The 20,350-nt window shown below is 30.4% G+C and overlaps 3 protein-coding genes across 4 annotated transcripts in view; 2 read left to right on the top strand and 1 right to left on the bottom strand.

The window, feature by feature from the left end:
• Positions 1-4,961, top strand: part of lqfR (clathrin interactor lqfR) — a 61,856-nt gene extending 56,895 nt beyond the window's left edge. For both annotated transcript variants that reach the window (XM_067283551.1, XM_067283550.1), the window contains 6 exons: positions 413-482; positions 615-936; positions 3,030-3,071; positions 3,140-3,251; positions 3,388-3,447; positions 3,546-4,961. In XM_067283551.1, the coding sequence (XP_067139652.1) occupies positions 413-482; positions 615-936; positions 3,030-3,071; positions 3,140-3,251; positions 3,388-3,447; positions 3,546-3,661 (722 nt within the window). In that variant the 3' untranslated portion in view covers positions 3,662-4,961. The remainder of the gene's footprint in view (positions 1-412; positions 483-614; positions 937-3,029; positions 3,072-3,139; positions 3,252-3,387; positions 3,448-3,545) is intronic.
• A 2,642-nt stretch (positions 4,962-7,603) lies between these two features.
• LOC136986096 (SRR1-like protein) lies at positions 7,604-8,833 on the top strand. The gene is made up of 2 exons (XM_067283561.1): positions 7,604-7,635; positions 7,816-8,833. The coding sequence occupies exons 1-2, from the start codon at positions 7,622-7,624 to the stop codon at positions 8,678-8,680; spliced, it is 879 nt and encodes a 292-aa protein (XP_067139662.1). The 5' UTR covers positions 7,604-7,621; the 3' UTR covers positions 8,681-8,833.
• Positions 8,834-12,868: 4,035 nt separating this feature from the next.
• NP15.6 (NADH dehydrogenase [ubiquinone] 1 beta subcomplex subunit NP15.6) lies at positions 12,869-19,838 on the bottom strand. Its single transcript, XM_067283535.1, has 3 exons — positions 19,610-19,838; positions 17,408-17,541; positions 12,869-13,152 (listed from the first exon to the last, which is right to left on the bottom strand). The coding sequence occupies exons 1-3, from the start codon at positions 19,805-19,807 to the stop codon at positions 13,002-13,004; spliced, it is 483 nt and encodes a 160-aa protein (XP_067139636.1). The 5' UTR covers positions 19,808-19,838; the 3' UTR covers positions 12,869-13,001.
• Positions 19,839-20,350: the final 512 nt, after the last annotated feature.

Here is a 20,350-nt window from a genome sequence, read left to right as displayed (position 1 = left end):
TTTAAACTAATTTTATTATTATAAATGCATTTTGATAAAACTCCTGTTCGGTTGTAGTTGTATTTGCAAAAATTTCAAATTTCAACAATATTGCAATTGATAAGGGTGTTTTCCCCAGAAAAAAAAATTTTTAGGTGATTGGTCTTTAATATTAGCTGGCTGTTATTCTCATGCTATAACAATATTATTTTATCATATATTATTTTTGTTGAACTGATAAGGAAAAATATTTAGCTGATTTTTAAATCTTTTAAAATTTTATCACAAGAATTTACCATACATTTTTTTCTATCATCTTAATTATTATAATAAATCAAATTTCTTTCAAATTTTTATTTTTTTCAAAACTACTTTTTTACTGTACATCATGAAGTTTTTTAAGTGAAATTTCAAAATTTAATTATCTTCATAGCAACGGCGAATGGTGATTTTGCAGACTTCACAAACTTTCAATCTGCCGTATCATCTCCACCGCCATCACAGTAAGTGGACTGCAATTATCTATTATTTTTTATATGTCATGTGTATTAATTTTCTAAAATTTTAATTGAAATACATAAAAATGATAATTTTAAGATGTGTGTTTGTATACATTTGTTTACTTATGATTATAGAAAAATGGAAGAATTTGCTGATTTCTCTGCTTTTTCATTAACTTCATCCACTACAACATCAAATCCACCAAGCATGGATCTTATAGATTCTTTTAAGACATCCAACATTCCACCTCTTCAAATGCAACAAGTAGCAGTAAACAATCCATTACAGCCTCAATCGTTAATTTCACATCCAAGTATGATTCCATCTCCTGGTGGTGTACCCACAATGCCTATGGTCATGCACCAAAACATTATGAGTATGCAATCTCCAATGATGTCACTTATTCAGCCGCAAATGGGAAATATAATGATGATGGGCAATCACTCTATGATGCAGGTTATTATTCATTTCTTCTATTAGATATTTAAACATATTGTTACATTCATAACAAATAATGATTATTATAATTTTATCAGATTTTAACCATCCTGAAAACTAACTGAATACTTTTTGGTTTTTATTTGCTAAATTTCTGTCAAATAAAAAAACTATCTATAAACCATCCTCAAGTAATCTATAATTTTTATTCTTGCTTAGTTTGTATTCCCATTGATTTTCTTTATAAACACTATATTTGGAAACAGTGCTTTTTATTATCTGGCTTCCTGTTAAACATAGTGTTTTATAATATGTATTAATACTTTTCATGATACTTTAATGAATAGTGAAATTATTGTCATTTTTTAATTTATTTTTCAAAGAACTATAATTGATTTTCAGTAGCTGCTGATGGTTCCTAGCTCAGGGTCAAATATTCTCACACCTTTTTATAAAATATTTTTTTATAAGAAGGAAAGAAATTATCTATGTTTAATTGTATATTGTCTCCTGAATTGTAAGGTTTTTAAAAAAATGTCTGATTCTTTCAAAACTTGTTTTTTCCTCTATGCTCACAAATAAAAATATTCAAATATAAATGTTTACCTTGTGTAAACAGTGAAATAACTGATTAAAAAATTTCAGAACCAAATATATTTATATGTACTTACACAAGTAGATTTAGTTAATTTTGTGAATAGACACTAGAAAGACAGTACAATTCTAAACAAATATGTACTTAATTTAATAAAAATAAGTGTGTGATTTTATAATATGCTTGAAACAAAATTTTACTTATTCTGAAATGAGTTTTTAATCAAGCTTCTGAATTTCCAAACAAAAATTGTTTTAAATTCTATTTTTAGAAAATTTTTCTTCTTTATGATTTGTTCTGAACAATTTTAACATTATTTGAGCCATTGATTTTGAAAGTGGGACAAGTCCATTTTATGTTATTGCTGGATATTTAATGGTTTGCATTTGAATGAGTTTAAAAATATTCATAAGCAGTAATAATTTTTTAATATTTTTTTAGTTTTATTTCATGTAAATTTAATATGCAATAAATAATGGTTATCCATGTTAGGTGAAAAAAGTCATGGTTTTGGTATGTGCAATGGACTTGCCTCACTTTCAAAAGCATGATTTGTTGAAAACATTGCTCTTCTTTGAATGCAATATAGTTATAGTAACAAAAACTTGAATATTTTAGTTACTGTATTTTACGGACTATAAGACGCACTTTTTTCTTCGAAAAATTGCCTCCAAAATTCAGGTGCGTCTTATAGTCCATAGCATCTTATAGTCCGTAAAATACAGTAATTACTTATTTTATTTCAACATTATTACTTTTTTCAAAAAGCTGCAGTGAAACAAAAAATTAAATTTAATTTTATAGGAAAAAGTGGATAAAATAATAAAAAATATTTAGTAATAAGTTGCATGCATATAATTATATTTCTTAGTTTAGATGGTGCAGATTTTTAAAGTATTCATGATACATGGGTGGTATCATACATAGGGTAATAAATCCATCATATCTTCATATTTTTCTTTAGTGTGGACTTGCCTCACTTTTAAAATCAACTCTGTAAATATCGTTGACGATATAAACTACTAGTAACAAGTTTATTCTGATATTAAAATATATTTATTGTGAACTGATTAAAAACATAAATTTTATGTTAATTTGTAATAAGAATTAGCTTTAACTATTTTTTTCACAAAATGGACCTTGCCCCACTTTCAAAATCAACTGCTCATTTAAGACTTCAGTTTGTTCTTTAAAATATAAATTAAATAATAATTTTTCTAGTTCATTAATTATTATTTTAAATATATTTATTATTCAAATGGAAGTATTACACTAAATATTTTTTAAAGTTTTTCATTAAAAAATTGCCATACTTTTAGTAATTTATATACATATACATATATATTTACTAAAAAACGTGTACTGAGTTTTCTTATATGCTGAATTTCTTAACAGTAGTAGTTAGTTGTAATAAGAATTTAAGTATTTTAATAAGAAAAGAAAAATTTCTTATTTTATTAAATAGGAATATTTTGTAAAATATTCTTTGTTATATACAATTTTATTTTATTTATAGCCACCAATTTCTGGTCATCAGTCCATCATGAATAATTCATTGGTAAGTTTAAACAATTCTTAAAGTTAAAAAATTGTTTTATTTACTTTTTTTTTAATTTATTAAATTAGAAAGCCAATACTTGGAGTGATGCTGGAAAAGTAAATATTAATGTTGACAATCTCAGTTTAGCCAGTAGGTATGAAAAACCAATAGCTCCAAGTATGAATCAATTAGCTGCAGGTAAGTATATTAGAATATCAAGTGGCTATATTTTAAGTCAGTTTCTCTATTTCTATTGCTCTATCGAAGAGTATTTTTAATTCTTTTACTGTCGGAAAATTTCACCACAACTATTAATATTTTATATTTTTTACAGTGAATAATGTAGCTATGAGCATGCAACAGATGACTCTAGGACAGTCTCAAATTAGAGGAGGTATGTTTAAAATTAATACATTACTTTGAAAAATTTAATATCGGTGATGTGTATATACACGTGTGAGTGTGTGACCTAAATTTTGTTTTTTTTGACAGGTGCGGTGGGAAATGCAACAGTGGCTTCGGCTTCGGTGAGCGGAGTGATGTCGCCAACCGGAATGATGTCTCAAACACAATCAGTATTTAGCAGTCCGGGGAGTCTAGGAATGTAATATAATCTTCCAATATCTTAAATATGGTTGATTTAAAATGATTTATCAGCCTATGTACAGTGTATGGCATGTATGAGCAGGATTCAAGTAAAACAAAAAGGAAGATCTTAATTTCCTGCTTTTTCTATGTGAAATTACAGAAATTCTGACGAAAATATATTTCATTGTACAGGGGACAGTGTAAATCATTAACAACAGCTTATTTCCGACTATAATTTTAGTCCGAAATACTTCTTCGTGTTTACCAGTTTTTGGGCAAAATTTTATGAAACTTTAGATTTCAAGGTCACAAATTTGAAATTATTCTATGAATACGTTTCAAGTAATCCAACCGAAGTTTGTGTTTTTATTATGTAATTGGGAAACTTGCCGCTTCCTTGTTTTTTTTTTATAAATCGTGTTTAAGATATAGTAGTCGAACTATTAATTCCAATATTATTGTCCGACAGAAAAGATAAAATAACAAATTGAAGAATTTCCATAATTTGATATTATAACTATATTTATATATTTAAGTCATTCAAATTATAATTATTTGTAAGCACTGTATTGATATAACCCATTGATTTGTTCTGTAAATTTAATCTTTTTTATATAAGAATTGAAATTAAATCCAGATAAAATTATTCGGATATTGAAAGTAATCCTTATTAAATATTTTAAAATTGTTTTAATAATTAAGAAAATCCATTTTTACCATAACGCTCAAGTTTGGTTTAATATTTCATGTAAAATTTTCAATTAAAACTTCTCCAATTTAATTTCTTTTTGTCGAATGAATTGAACAAAGTAATTTAAATGGCAGCTCATTTTGTCGTTCGTAACGGTCGCAGCTCCTCCGAAATATTTTGTATATTTGTTGCTTTTTTTTAAAAATCCTTGATTGGGAATTCGGTTTTCGACGAAACCGTTTCTCTGTAATATTTATTTCGAACGAAAAACAAAATAGCTGCCAATAAGAATGAATTTCATTCCTTGTACAGTGTCCATTTTGTGTAAAATCAAATGTGGATATGGCCACGAGATCATCTTGCCACGAATTAGATACACTTATCGGAACAGTGCCTATCTGGACAAAATTTGTGTTTTGTTAATATCGAGGTGAAGGTAAATTTATTATTTTTTTGGGAATTACTTATTATAAATTTTGTCAATAACAAAATGAGTGTCAAATTGTAGATAGCTGGAGGCGGGCGCGTTGGAAACGCGCCGGTCGATAGTAATGTAATTCCTGTCAAGTTTATCGAAACTGGGATCCGAAACGAACCATAGCAAATAAAATCTTTTGTACAGCCTTGTAGATTGATTGACTAACTTCTTATATAATTCATTTTTAAGATAATAGAACCAATACGTTCACACTAAAGCTTAATTTGGTTTTTTTTATGGCAGAATTTTATTGTGATAACGGTCGTCTCAAAATATCCATATACCGAGGAACGTTTTTATAAAACTTCTATAAGAAAAACTTTTAATTTGTTCTCTTAGAAGTTATTTTAGAACCAATTTTTTTTTTATTGTTTATGCGCTATACAACTTTCGGTATTCGGAATCGTGTGGAATTTATCTACCTAAAAACGAAAATTTCAATCCGTAGCTTCAAAACTCGTCGAAATACCAAATGGTCGTCATTTTTTTTTTTCCATTATAAATCGGTAAAACAAATTTACAATAGAAATCTTGCATCACTCCGGTTTAAAACCATTAAAATAGTAGGGCAGGACCGCCAAGTTGGAATAGAAGGTAATTCTTGAGTTACCGGAGTCGGTAAAAACGGACTTACTCGGTTAACAAGATGATTATTATTCTAAATAGGCGTCGAGTCGCGTGCGTTCGATATTAAAATTACAAGGACGACTCCAGCCAATGGGTAAGGGGGGCAAGATGATGTAAATTGATAGAGGATATGGATTGTATGTAGGTAAAATAGAAACGATTCATAAAGTTTTAATCATTTACTATGTACCGGAAAAGAAATATCTCAAAACATTTTCTTTAACTTACAAGAAGCCTAAGAAGATTATTTTAATTAAAACTTAGCATTTAAATAACTTTTTCGAATTTCTAGGGGAGGGCAACTGCCCCTCCCCCTGGCGACGCCCTTGAAAAATTATATCCTAAATTGACACGGCAATAGGAGTCGAAGCGTTTTGCATGCAGTCCACAGCCGCGTATAATTGTGTACACGAGATTTAAAACCATAATAACAAAATGCTCCACTAAAACCTGTGTAAACCGCACCCGCACGTTAACGAATATTTTTTCTAGTTTGGTGGGTTTCCGTTTTAAACGGGTTTTACTGTACTAGTAAAATGATTGAAGAGTTATTGTAAAAAGCTTGTTTTTCATTGTAAAAATTTGCTATTTTTTAAAAACGTTTTAATAAATAGAAGAAATTCTAACAAAGTTACGAAGACACGAATAAAATTTAAGTTAATTACCGAAAACGCTTGGTCGCGTCATCCTAAATTATAATAATGTATCCAACAATTTGAGATTTATAAATTTACGGATGCTGAATTTGTCGAAATAGCAGATCACATGTTTAATATTTTAATTTGGCAAAACGTATTGAGAATTATCGCCCTATAAAATAAAATCAAATTTAATTTTAATAAATACAGTCCAGTTGTCTTGAGAGCTGCTTCGGGACTGTTACATTAAGATCCGAAGTAAGATTACTAGAGAGTTGTAAATGGCATTCGATTCTGTCCACTTCGTGTCTTAAGAGTTCTATGCAACTAGGACGCTCGGAAACGTTAAACTTCATTATCAAATAATATTACTTACGTCTTGGTTTTTACCATTAGCAAATCTAGAAGAGCCCGAAGGAAGGCCAACTTAAAAATTAAAAGTATTTGAGTAATTAATACCTTTTATTAACACTTGCGCGATGATTGTATTGGGAATGGTCCGACAAACCATATTTGCCAACGAAAACTTAGTGCTCGTAGTTTCGTAGTTTAATTCTTTCAGTTTCTGCCTTTCTTTTGACTTCCTTCGTTTTAGTTGCAAGGGACTCCGAAAAATTTAAATTGTTTGGGAAACCCTTCAAAGAAAAATCCAGCACTGTATATCATAGCGTCTTATCGCCGCGGTGACGTACCGCGAGATTAGACAAACACCATTATAAATCTTCCTTAGAAAAGTGCTCTCCGACGCGATCTGCCGCTCGCATGACGCTTGTTTGAGCACTAAAAAGCTCGTGATAGGTTAATTTTTACTCTTTCCACCTCAAAGGCACTAAGAGAACCTTTTTTTTCAGATTCTTCATTAATTCGGTCTGACCCACAACGGAGAGTCGGGGTGGGTCAAAGGTTTGGATCCGACATATCCGGAACAGATTACTCCGAAAAATTCCTAGGGTTTTTCGACCCGTCCGGATTCGATCCCGTCCCCAAAGCGATAGAATAACGTCTAACCGCCTCGGCCATCCCATGATAAGCTTGGAGCGCGTTTGAAAATTGTTACCGGTAACTACCGGAAGTTACTGGTAACACCGGTTACAATTTCCAAACCCGGCCTTGGAGTGACGAATTAACATTTTGGGTCCCGGATAGAACTTGAAACCCGGGCCCTCAAAAAATGTGTTGTTAAGTTTATTTGTTAAATTCACCGCTGGAGCGTTTTGGAAAAAATACTATAATGTTTGAATTGTTCACTAAATTCTCAAATTTTATTTATTTATATACGAATTTACAAATCGATTTACGGGCGCGGTCAGATTCGAATTATAGACAAAAAATAAATACAGGTTTCCTTTTTAAAATCTATATTATATTCTAATAATTTAAATTTCTCTCGAATTTTTAAAATATTATTATTACCCAATACACAATTATTAAATAGAAATAAAATATTTTAAAATTAATAATTAAATTAAGCTAATTTTTTTTATTCATTAGGGGCGCAATGAACGAAACAAGCCAGACGAATTTGTAATGGAATGACTTAACTTTGATGTTTTTTTTAAAGTAAGTTAATATTCTGTTTCGAGTTTGATGAAAAATTATTTTAATGGTATTTTATCGAATATTGTTTTATAACGAATTAAAATATATTTCGGAGTATTTTAAATTTATTTTATATTTACATAATTACAGTCTACAAAGTTATAAAAAAAAGGAAAAAAATCAGTAAATTATTCTTTTCAGTTTGCTTCAGAAAATTGACTGGACTCGAACAGATATGGAAAGTGATGGATTCATTAAGGTAGACTACAAATCAAACAGAAGAAGGAAAAGATCTAAACCCCAAAAGATAAATAATTCAGTTGGGTATGAGACCATTCGTTTTGATCCAATAGAAGTAGAAACAGATTTTGAAACGGTTCTTAAAAAGGTGGAAGAGTGTAAGGCCGAAATACGTTCGAGTGACTTTTATCTCGGTTTCTACGAAATATTCAAGAAATGCGTCGTCACCAATTCCGGTAAATCCGAAGACGGCAAGAGGAACGTGCAGAACATCGTGTGTTACGGTCTGGGGAGCGTTTCGACTTCCTCAGCCGCCCGGTACCAGTTGGCACTGCTGTTGCTGATGAAAGAATTTACCGGGTCTTCGAATCCCCTTCTGTACGATCCTATCTTTAGCAAATTGGACTGGAAAATTTTGACGCGTTTCGACTGTAGGGCGATACGGAAGAACGAAGAGGGAAAACGTAAGATCGACGGGAGAACCCTGTTCTTTATGCCGCACTGTGGGAGACCTCTGTATAACAGTATTCTGTGGGCCAACTGGAGTCCCGACGGGTTGAACGACGTCATCCTGATAGGGAATAGTTTTAACAATTTCGTGTTTTCGTTGCCCGAAAAGACGTTGAATAAGTTTTCTTACCTGTGCCGGGTGAAGTCTGCGGTTACCGAATACAATGTGCCCAATACTTTCAGGTTTCAGGACATATTTAACAATATGTCCATTCATGTGTTCGATCTCCGCGTTTTACGGAATTTTCCAAAACAGAACTGGAAGGATCGTGCGGAACCTTTCTATCACGGCGACGACGAGATTATTCTATCGTAAATAATGATATTTTGTATAGCGTTTACTTCGTAAATTATCGTGGTGAGTGCGCGACGTATTTATCGTGTAACAGTTTTTAACTTATGGTAAATTGTACGAAATGTTAGCGAGAAAGTTTTACAAATAAACTTATTATTTTTTCATTTGTTATAATTATAGGTTTTTGTTTGCTTTAATTTGAAATTAAATTTTAAACATTAACACGTATGATACTTTTCCTTCTTGATTAAAGCAAATTTTGTAGTAATCTATTTTCCCATATTCACAGAAGTGTACCAAAATAAATTCTCTCTCTCTGTTGTAATTAAAAACTTTTTATAGTCCATATTATGAATTATGAACTTGTATAATAGTTCATAATTACATAAAATAATGTAAAGTTAAAAACTAAGTTGTGTTAGGTTATTATTAATTTTATTTTAAATATATTTTTGGTGTTTAGTTAATATGAAAATAGAAAAGGTATTATTTTTCTGTGAAAATGAACAGATACTTGATAGTTTTCAACAGAATAAAGTAAGATCAAATAACATTAAATATTTTATAACAGAATTTGAAGGGAAGTTTATAATAATAATTCCCTGTATTTAAAAGTCTGTTTTTATTAAAAACTATATTTAAAATCTCAAAGCATTTTTAAATAAAAATAAATAAACTGCTTATTTATCTAATTTTTCCATTATTCCAGCAAAATCCCATTTTTGTTTACTTATGGTAAACATAAATTGGACTTTGTTGGAAATGATGTTTGACATACAGTTCAGTCCATATTAACCAACTTTTGGACACAAATCTCTGCCATAGGAGGCTAATGCTGTCTAAATCTAAGCCAAAACATCTTCCAATAAAATTCAATTTTGGTTATCTTGCAAACTCCAAAATGTTAAACAAACCTTGTACCATAGTTTGTAAAAAATAAATTTATTAAACTAGAATTACCATTACTAGACTATAAGTCAAGTAATGGCATTTCTAGTTAACAGTAATTACAACAATAAAATTAATTACTAGTGAAAATTACAATTATTCCAAAGTCTCAAACCACCTGATTAGGGAAAAGATCCTAGAAAAAAAACCCTTAATCAGCACTGATGACTTACGTTCAACAGCTACATACTGACCAGCCGAAGTGAAGACTAACTTGTTTGATGTTCTTTTAAACCTCGTTGACTTGCATACTACACCTGCTTACAAAGAATAATGTTTAGCTTAACTTGTGTCTGTATTAACATCTATTTACTGAAAAATGTAAATAGAAAATAGTGTTTATATATGATTAAAATATTTAATTAGTGGAATGCAAATGAAGCTGTAGGTGGAAAGTATTGAGATAGCATTCATGATTTAACATAACTCAAAATGACAAATAAAATGAAAAATAATTCAAGTAACTAAATATAACTATAAAATCTCTCTCTTACTTTCTCGGTCTTAAGCAGTTTGTTTTCTCTTCTGTCTAAATGTGGTGCTAAGTTTTGTTGAATTTCAAGTTTTTTCTGATTGTTTATAATTTTTAAATGCAAAATTTGTTTTATAAATAAAAAAATTTACAGGTTAACTCTAAAATTGCCACAATCATGCCAATTTATAAATTAAAATGTAATAATAAAATTAAAAGACTTTTTATCACAAAATTTAGCATGAAAAATCTATTTATTATTATTTTATGTTGGTCAAAGTTTCAATCTTAATTCTTTAAAATCAAATTTTTGAATATTTGTTTATATAAAAATTTATTTCAAGATTCTTTTTTTCTTTCTAACCTTTGGGCACTAAAAGGGTAAATATTTTATTTTAATTATTTTGAAACTAAAATTTAATTTTGAAATCATTAAAGTTCATTCCTTATTACTTTTTACTATTAAAATTAATAGACATGAGTATTGAAACTACATTCTTTATTGAAATTTTAAGCATTTGTATCCTAGTTTCTAACAAATAACTTGTCCATTTGGATCTGTTATGACTCATCTGCAAGAAGGTTGGGGCAATGGATACATCAAGGTGCACATATACGGTGGGCTGGCTTGGGATGCTCCAGACAACACCATCTGATCGTGAGAGCAAGCACAAACAGCTGCAGTAGTGTGTCTTTGTGCACCATCCGGAGAGAGGCAGAAGCCTCGCTACAGAAGCTGCCTGTCTTCCTGTATCATTGGTGGACGATTAACAGACAAATTTGCATGCACGGCCAACAAGCACCAATGAAGCACTTCAATCCTACTTTTTCTATTAAGCAACACACCTCTACTGCTGGCATGCTGATCTGGGAACCATCTTGTATGACAATTAGTCACTTCTAATAAGTGTGAGAAATGCTGAAAGCACAGAAATCTTGAACCCTTGTGGATTTCCTTTCATGGCAGGGCTGCAAAGCAACCATTTTCCAACAAGATAATACTCAACCATGCACAGATAGGATTTTCTAGGTAACCCTAATGTCTGTTACATTGACACATTTATATTCTCCCATTTGGATGATTCTTGAAATACTAAATGCTTGTCATATAAAACTAAAAAGAACAATTCCAAATAGGTTTAATCAAAATGTCTTGAAAACAGCAATTTTAATAGACTTGATTTTCTCTGAAGTTATGCAAAGATTGAAATTAAAAACTGTTTTCAGTTCGCTCATAAAGTGCAAAAGTAATTTAGTTTGTAAATTTACCAAAAATGCCATGGAGAGTTTTTCCTCTAAAAGGAAACTAAGAATTCTATTAAACTTTGTTAATACATAGCAACAAACACAATTTAATACATTTCACAACCTTGGCTGGGCCATTGTAATATGCATTGGTATTAAGAATGATCCTACGTTAGTATAGGTCATAGAAATTTAACAGTGTCTGAAACACTCAAGTTGCCAGTGTATACTCACTGTAAATACTTCAGAACCACATTCAGATATCATGCAACTCCTAGCCAAGATTTGTAAAATAAATTGTATGTTTTTTTACTCTAAATATACATTATAACATCAACTTTACTTCAAATAAAAAAGTATTTGAAATTTTATCTTTTACAATACATCAAAAAACATTTATCTTTGACATCATTTCTATAAAATGATCAAATTTTTGTATTTGTATTACTAAAATGTAGCTGCTTAATTACTTTAGTAGTAATTAAGCAGCTACATTTTAGATTAAAAACAAAATTCTAGTTGAAATTTATGAAATTTATAAAAATTTCATAGTAAGATTTTTGAACAAATGAAAAATCTTTGCCAGGATTCTTAAACTTGAATATGATTAAAAAAACAAGCAAATTTGCTTTCACTGTTTCTGCCGTGGGCACTAAGAGGGCCATTTTAATCATATTCATCACATGTATGGCCAGGTGACATAGGGCTCGACGTAACCATGGCCAGCAGACCAGTTCGGAAAAATTCGAGTTTTCCAACCGCCCGGATTTGATATCAGGGTCCCCATTGCAATAAGTCAACACCTCGGCCACCAAAGCAAATTTACTTGTTAATATAATCCCATTTTCTTTCAATCAATTCTTGCAGATTTACAGAAAGAAGAAAATCTCATTATTTTGCATTTTGCTCTGAATATTGACGAACTGAGTTTCTTATATTGACAAAATGACAATTTAAGATATTTTCAGTATGATCTCATATAATGGGAATGGCAAACCTTTTTGTGCCCAAGTGCCATATAGCAAGTATACTTAGCTTTAAAGATGTCTATGTGTGCCAAAGTTTTATACTTCAAATAACGATATTTAAAGAAAATAAACTAATATGCTTTAATTACAATAAATGTAAAATAGCTGATTGAAAAAGACAGATGATCAATGGAAATCATATGCTTTGTTACATACCAATGATTTCTCCTTACGTGCCACCTGTCATATATCATTAATGAAAAAGATGACAAAGAACATTGCAGCAAAATTCTTCTTAGCCACTGCAGTGAAAATTTAATAAATTACATTTTCTCTGTTTATGTGAATATTCATAAAAATAATTTAAAATTATACAATTCAATTCCATTTTGTAACTAGATTTTGTACATAGAATTTTATAATGTACTCATATACAGTATATTATAGTTAATTGTAAAAATATATACACATTCAATTTTGTTTTTATGAGATTCTGGCTTTTATAAAACTTTCTGTAAAATTAGTGTTTTTTGTATATAATGTGTGTTGATTTCTTAAGTACAGTACATTTAACTATTACATTTGTACAAACAGATTTTATTTTTATTTGTCTCCAAAAACTAAGCTACATTTATTCTAATTATAAATAAATTGATTAACAATATCATACAATTTTAAAACATAATACATAAACTGGTTATTAGTTTCTTTAAATGATAATTTCTGTGTCGACCAAGTCTTCGTCGGGAGGCAGTTCTATTTTACTTGGATCTATCAAATTTTTATCAATGAGTGGCAGTCCTAGTTTTTCTCTTCTATGAAGTTCTAAATATGCTTCTCTCATGGTCCAATCTCGGTATCTAAATTCAAAGTGAAAATCTGACATTTAATGAATGATTCGTAATACAAAAAGAAAGTTGTTAAAGCAATTTTTTCAATATAAAATTTCTAATAGCAACTACAGAAAATAGAAACACATTACTTTCATAACGAATATCAATAAAAACAATCAAAATTACTTTATATTCTGAACAAACTTACAAATTTTTACAAATTACAAAACTGGAACAGGAGTTCCCAGTGTGATCGATAGTGTCCTGGGTCAGAAAACGAGTTGGGCCGAGCAAGAACAGTTCTTTAAGAATTATTAATCCAATGGGGTATAATATAGATCAGGATGTTGTAAAATTGCAATTCTGTAAGTACAGTAATACTCCGAACTTATGCAATAGGTGGGACCGAGCAATAATCGTGTAAGTAGGGGTATAATTTCGCATATAAATATATACAAATTATTTTTAATTGGGGCCGGAGACTAAAGAAAACAATAATTTAGAAAAACAGTTTAATAAAACTTAGATAATACATATGTATAACAAATTATATTATTAAAATCATAAACCAAAGTTATTTTGATGTAGAATGCTTCATAAAATCTAACAAATTTGTCTGACGGCTCAAAGATTTTTTTTCTCCCGCAAAATTTCCTCGTAGTGTGCTAATAATTTTTTTATTTCTCGTTTTGTAGAAGAAATGCACTCTTTGTTGGAGTCTATATTTTCTAAAATTTGTAACCCCCTTTCAATTGAACTGAGGCCTTCTGTAAAGTTTTCACAGCTTCGAGAATTTTTTCTTTACCTTTTATAATTGTTCTGACCGTCGATTCCGGTAGATCAAACTTCTTTGCCAATTCACAAATTTTCATTTTTGTATCGAAGTCTTTAATAATGTTAACTTTACATTCCAAAGATAAAGTTTTTCTTTTCTTGTTTGATGCAGAAGAATCAGTTCTACTTCGTTTGGATGACATAGTAGTCTCTCAAGTCTCCATAGATATAACAAACACAGAAATAAATAACACAAAATAAATTGTAGCTATGCATCGATTCTGCGCAACATATCCGAACATGTAAGCTGAAGAATAGTGTGGGGGGGAGTGAGTAATCAAGAGTTGCGTGGTGCTCAAACAAAAGATGAATCGACGAGATTTGAAAATCGCATAACTCCGGGTTCGCGTAAGTCGGGGTATTACTGTACATCTTTTCTATGAAAATGTCAAGTGGATTTATACTGGCTCATGCCCAACAGATTGATTTATTATTATTAACTAATTGACAAAGAAGAGAGAGGATTGGTAGAAGGGTGAGGAATCCTTGAAGGGGTTGACAGTCAAATATAGTTTTGGGACCCTCAGTTTAGAGCATCAAAAAGTATATGATAATAGAATTGTACAGATTATAGCTTCAAGGAACTGTTTTATAAGAAGCAAGAATTTTTTTATGATTACAATCATGTTCAATTTTGTTGTAAAAAAAATAATATGCTATTATCTGGATTCCACGACAAATTCTTTAATTTAACATGAAATTTAATAGAAGTCACAGGATTATTGATTTATTTATGAAAATAAAACTGATTAATTTTTTCTTTCTCAAACTATTTTAAATTGCCTACAAAATTTTTATCAACAATTATATAATTAACACAAACTTCTCTGCTTTCTCGGGGGGGGGGGACTAATATTTTGAGACCTTAAGATGAGCCAGAAAATACAAAAGTACTGTTTAGAAAAATATTTTGATCTCCAAAAAACAAATGTTTGTGTGTGTTTTAAAGTCATCAAACAGAAATTATATAATTAATTCATATATATTATTTTTTATATTATTGAGGTGCAATTTTCAGATTGCAGACTTATACATTTCCACTGTCGTCCATGCATCTTTTGTTAATCTCAAGGATAGCATTTCATAGATGAAAACGAGATCAGATATGCTTAAGAGTCGGAGTCTCCAATTAACCATACACAAACTTCTAATCTGGACCAGAAGCAGCACAATTCTTTTCAAATTAAAAGATGATTAAAAATTGCATTCTGGAATAGTCAATAATACACATTCTTAGATGCTTTTTAATTAAAAATAGTGAAAGTTTTTTGATTACAGCAATTCTGTTTGCTCAGAACTTTATTTAATGTTTTTAAAATTACCAGAAAAATTATAATAAACAGTAAGACCCCGCTTAATGTGCCTTGATTAACGCTGATTCGATATAACATGGTCTGCTTGAAGCCTTAAAAAAGGCTCAAAATTTATGTTGATTCAAATAATTGTGGCATTTCATTGATTCATTTATAATACGATTATTTACACAAACAAACCAATCAGCATAAGGTGGCAATTTGTCGTAGCACTGTACTTCCCCTAAATCTATGTTTGTTTGGTGCAATTTTGGAAAAAAATATAACATCATGGATGCCACAGGAAATATCAACTTCACTTGACAAGAATTAACTGATAAATGCATGCATGAATGAAGTGTGGAAGAAGATATGGCTGGAGGTATCCAAGAATTCTCAACGAGAAAAGCCTATCACTGCATTGTTAGGTTGGCCAATTGTCAACCTAATCAATACAGCAGGACTAGGAGATGTAGACCAGCAGGATGTTGAGGAGTTACTGCAGGTTTCTGGTGAGAGCCTTACCAACGATGACCTTCAAGAACTGGCGAAACAAGGCATTCATGTAGAACTGGAAAATAGTGATTCTGAAAACAAAGAATCCAAAGAATTTCTCTATAGATTTCCTTAGTAAAAGTTTGGTAATGATAACCGAAATTGTTGATCAAATTGTAGTGAACGATTCAAATTTTGAAAGAAGTGCAAAAGCAAAACAAGGCATTTTGGATGCAATCTTCTGCTACCGACATTTGCTTAAGGAAAGGAAAAAAAGCGACCAATGAATTCCAAAATTTATTGCCAAAAATGACTACACGACTTTATTGCCAAAAATGAGAATTTCAGAAGAGCCAGGGCCTTCATCACAAAAAATGAATTTTACACTTACACATGCATATATTTATGTGTTATTTAACATATATTATTATGCAAATTAATACAAAAATAACTTTAAGTAAAATCTGTTTATTTTTGGTCGCGTGTTCCCCTATCCCTATTTACTCTATGTTAAAATGACCTCGTTTAACACTGTTTCGTTTAGTGCTTTGTCGTCTAGGAGCGTTAAGCGGGGTTTTACTGTATATTATCTTATATTCCATTATCTTTATATTTATGTAATATTAAAACTTTGCATCTTTTATTCAAAAATTTTTAAAAATTAAAGGAAAATCCCAAAGATAAAATTACAACATAAATATATGACCTATAGACTGAAATCTTATTGTATATTTTTAATAAAATTTATACAGATTAAATCTATTGTCGTAAAATTAATATTAATCAATTTTAATGACAATTGCTTCATTAAAGTAAGAAATATCATAAATACAGTATATTAAAAATGGTTTAGTTACAATAATAATGTTGAAAATCTTAAACTATACTGGATTAATTTAAAATTGTTTTTTATCTTGAAAATTCTTTAATTCCCTTTATATTAATGTTAATTTAATCAAAATGAAGAAGTATTAACATAAATTTACTAAAATAAATTTTATGATAATGTTGAAATTTATTCAAGTAATTAATTGAAAAAAATGACAAATATCTTTATTTAACAATTTCATTTTGTATGGTAAAAAATTAATTAATTATATCTTTTGTAAAATATTTTGGGTATTAAATTAATGTCTCTTTGTCGACCAGTTTTTTTAATACTTTACTTATGCAGGAAATAAAATAAAGTGTGTGTGTGTGTGTGTGTGTGTGTGTATTTGATTATATACAAAACTTTAAAAATAATCAAATGTACAACACCTTTAACATATCCAGTACGAAGTCTTTAATAGTTTAAAAAGTTTTCGGCTGCGTTAATCAGCCTTCGTCAGTTAAACGAATAACAACATCGAATCCAATTCGAATTTACAAAATGTAGATTAAATTTCAATGTTATTATTCGTTTAACTGATGAAAGCTGATTAACGCAGCCGAAAACGTTTTTAAACTATTAAAGACTTCGTACTGGTATGTTAAAGGTGTTGTACGTTTGATTGCAGTTCCAGTAAACGTTTGTCATTTTTATTTAAAAATAATGCTGTTATACTATGGAAACAAATAAACTGTAGCAATTAGCTATAACATAACAGTTATTTCTCTTTCCACTACACACTAATAATGATAACTGTGTGTAATTATTAAAAAACTTTTACAATTTTTACCTGAAATCGGGCAAATACATAATTATAAATCCAATTCCACAAACACACACTGTTATCAACATGAAAAATGAGGTTCTATAAAAGGAACGATCTTCTTCTTTATCTTCCATATCAAATCCGTAGCTAATCCAATTCTAAAAATTTACACAAAAAATTATTTTAATACATTTCAAATTGCCTTAAATAATGAAGAAATTTATTATTTAATTACTATAAATAACATTAATATCATTTTTAAACATATTATTATTAATTTCACATTGACAGTAGTAACAATAATTATAATTAATAATTATACAATAATTACGTGCAAAAAAACCTTTGTTGGAATTTTGGAATGTAAGCACTGTACATAAATTTTATAAAATAGCAATGGTTCTGCCTAAAAAATGAACATTTAGTCAAAATTCTGTCAAACGACTACATTTAAAATTTATATTTAAAAATATAACGTTTCCTGCACATAACAGGAAAGAAACGATCAATTTAATAATTCTGTATATTACACGACGTACATTATTTACTCACAATATGATTACATTTCGTCTGTCCAGAAGCACTCTAGGAACGTTAACAATCCAAAGACTTCTAATGTCCCCGAAGACATGTTGGAAAAGCAGTTTCAAATAAATCAAGTTTTTTTTTGCAAGTTTAATGATTAAGTCTTATTAAGTAAAAGTAATGGTACAAGTTGGATTTCCCCTTTGATGGATCGACGAAAGGTCAAAAGGGACGGCAAGCAAATTAGACACACAATGTACGAGCACGTATAATATTTATATACCGTTTAATTATTTTTTAATCTAAATATAAATTTCAAGTAAGTTTCAATTTTAATTTCCATTCAAAAATATACAGGATGTCAAAAAAGTTCCCATACATACAAAGGTGAAATGTAACTTTATTCACAAAACATTAAAATCTCAGCATTAAGATTTGTGTCAGTAGATTGACGGAATAAGGCAACAGAGCACATAGTGGGGTAACTTCTGGCAGGACTTCCTATGTGAAAACTGGATTCTATTTAGGTGTTAGACACACAAAGAAAACCCAGCACACTGCACGGTGGCCAGCCCATAAGTCAGGCATAAACCAATGAGCAACTACTAAGTGTTCAATGGTTTTATTTATTTGGCCACTGGTGGGCTTGATTTGTGTCAACGTATGGAGACTTTTGGGACACCCTGTATACAATAAATCAGTTACATATTGTTTTATAATTTATATTCCCTACTTTTTAGATTTGTTTTGGTCAGGTAAACACCCAAAAATTATTCTTAGAAAAGGAGGTTATAAAAATACATATTAAAGGAGGGGGGGTCATTGGAAAAAAGTTTTATTAAAAGGTCAAAATCCCTGATATAAATAATAAGTTATCTGGAATATTTTTTTGACAAATAAGATACAAAAACCAGCCACGCTTACTTTTCGTACGGCGTTTTATATTTTAAAAAATATTTTGGGTAACCCGTTCGTTTATTTATACCGGGGGTCCCGATCTTTTAATAAAATTATTTTTCGTCGACATCCTTAAAATACTTAATATTTTATATAAAGTTTAACACGTGCCGGTATAATTTTACCACCGGAACCCCGACGGCAGCAGGCGGTAATGCCCACTCGCACCGTCCATTCTATCCGTCGCAATTTCTTTCAAAGTTTTGACGAAGTCTCACGATGCCGTCCAAAGATTCTGTCGGATTTCTTCCGGTCGACATCGTCTTCCTCTCCCGATGGGCTGCCACCGGGATTCTGCAAGTAAAATTCTATCCAAACGACTTTATACGTTCTAATAAATGTATAAATTATTATTAAATGCGTCCCGTATCACCTTTAGGTCCGCATTAATTATAACCGAAGTGACTCGTTACAAAAAGGCCACTTTAGACAGGCAAGTAGTCGTTTAACGGAAACCCAACAGGTAAAATTACAGTTTCCAAGGAGAGGTTCGGCCCCCAAATTTTGGACCCCCTTTCTCAATCTTTCGGACGTGGTCCATAGCTGCGGTAAGGTCCTAATCGCCTCGTTCGTAGCTGCATTTGTACCCTCCAAAAGACCACACGGAACCATTAAATATTTAAAAACATCCGCAATCGGGTGGTAACATTTTCCATTCTCGTAACGCTTTCAAAAATTCAGATCACCGAATTAAAGCCTTAAATTCATTAAATCTTTAAAAAAAATTCTCAATTTAATATTTACTTTTTGAGATTTTACGTCGGCGAATTCCTCGGCGGTTTGCGGTCCTCTGGGCATAATATCTTTTTGCTCGATGGAAGCAGTTTCTTTATTTTTATTAGAAGTCGATATATGACGAGTCGACTGCACGCCGCTTTTACATTTTAGTAAAAACTGACGATATCTGTGAAGAATCGCACCCGTTCTACAGATGGAAGCCATCTTACTTTCCCCCACGTTGCCAGATAATCCAGATTTAAAGGTAGAATTTTTTTTTTTTTTAAATGACCTCCGCATTTAATACGTTTACGTTAATCCGTTACGTGTTTATATTAATATATAATAATTCTTAATACGTTTTGATACTATTCAGTAATGGAAACTATTTGTAACTAAACTTACGGCATTCGTTAAAATCTTTATAATTTTAATATTTAATTAAAGATTTTTTAAATTTAAAAAAATGGTTTAAATTATAATTAACGTGAATCGTGCTTTAACGTTTAGATTTATAAATTGAGACGAGGCGGTGAGGGACGGAGGGACGGAACACGGTATGGGCAATTAGGCGGCCGAAGCGGCCGCCTAATTGCCCATACCGTGTTCCGTCCCTCCGTCCCTCACCGCCTCGTCTCAATTCATAAATCTAAACGGAATACCGTCTAATGAGTTAGAGTTCGGAATACCAAAAATCTAAACGGGATCTAATCTAATGAGTTAAAGTTCGGAATACCAAAAATTCAAGTGAATAAACTTCGTTCTTCA

Source organism: Centruroides vittatus, unplaced genomic scaffold, assembly GCF_030686945.1.
Source record: "Centruroides vittatus isolate TY-2023 unplaced genomic scaffold, ASM3068694v2 contig_990, whole genome shotgun sequence".
Classification (NCBI taxonomy): Eukaryota; Metazoa; Arthropoda; class Arachnida; order Scorpiones; family Buthidae; genus Centruroides; species Centruroides vittatus.
This window is presented reverse-complemented; position numbering and strand designations above follow the sequence as displayed.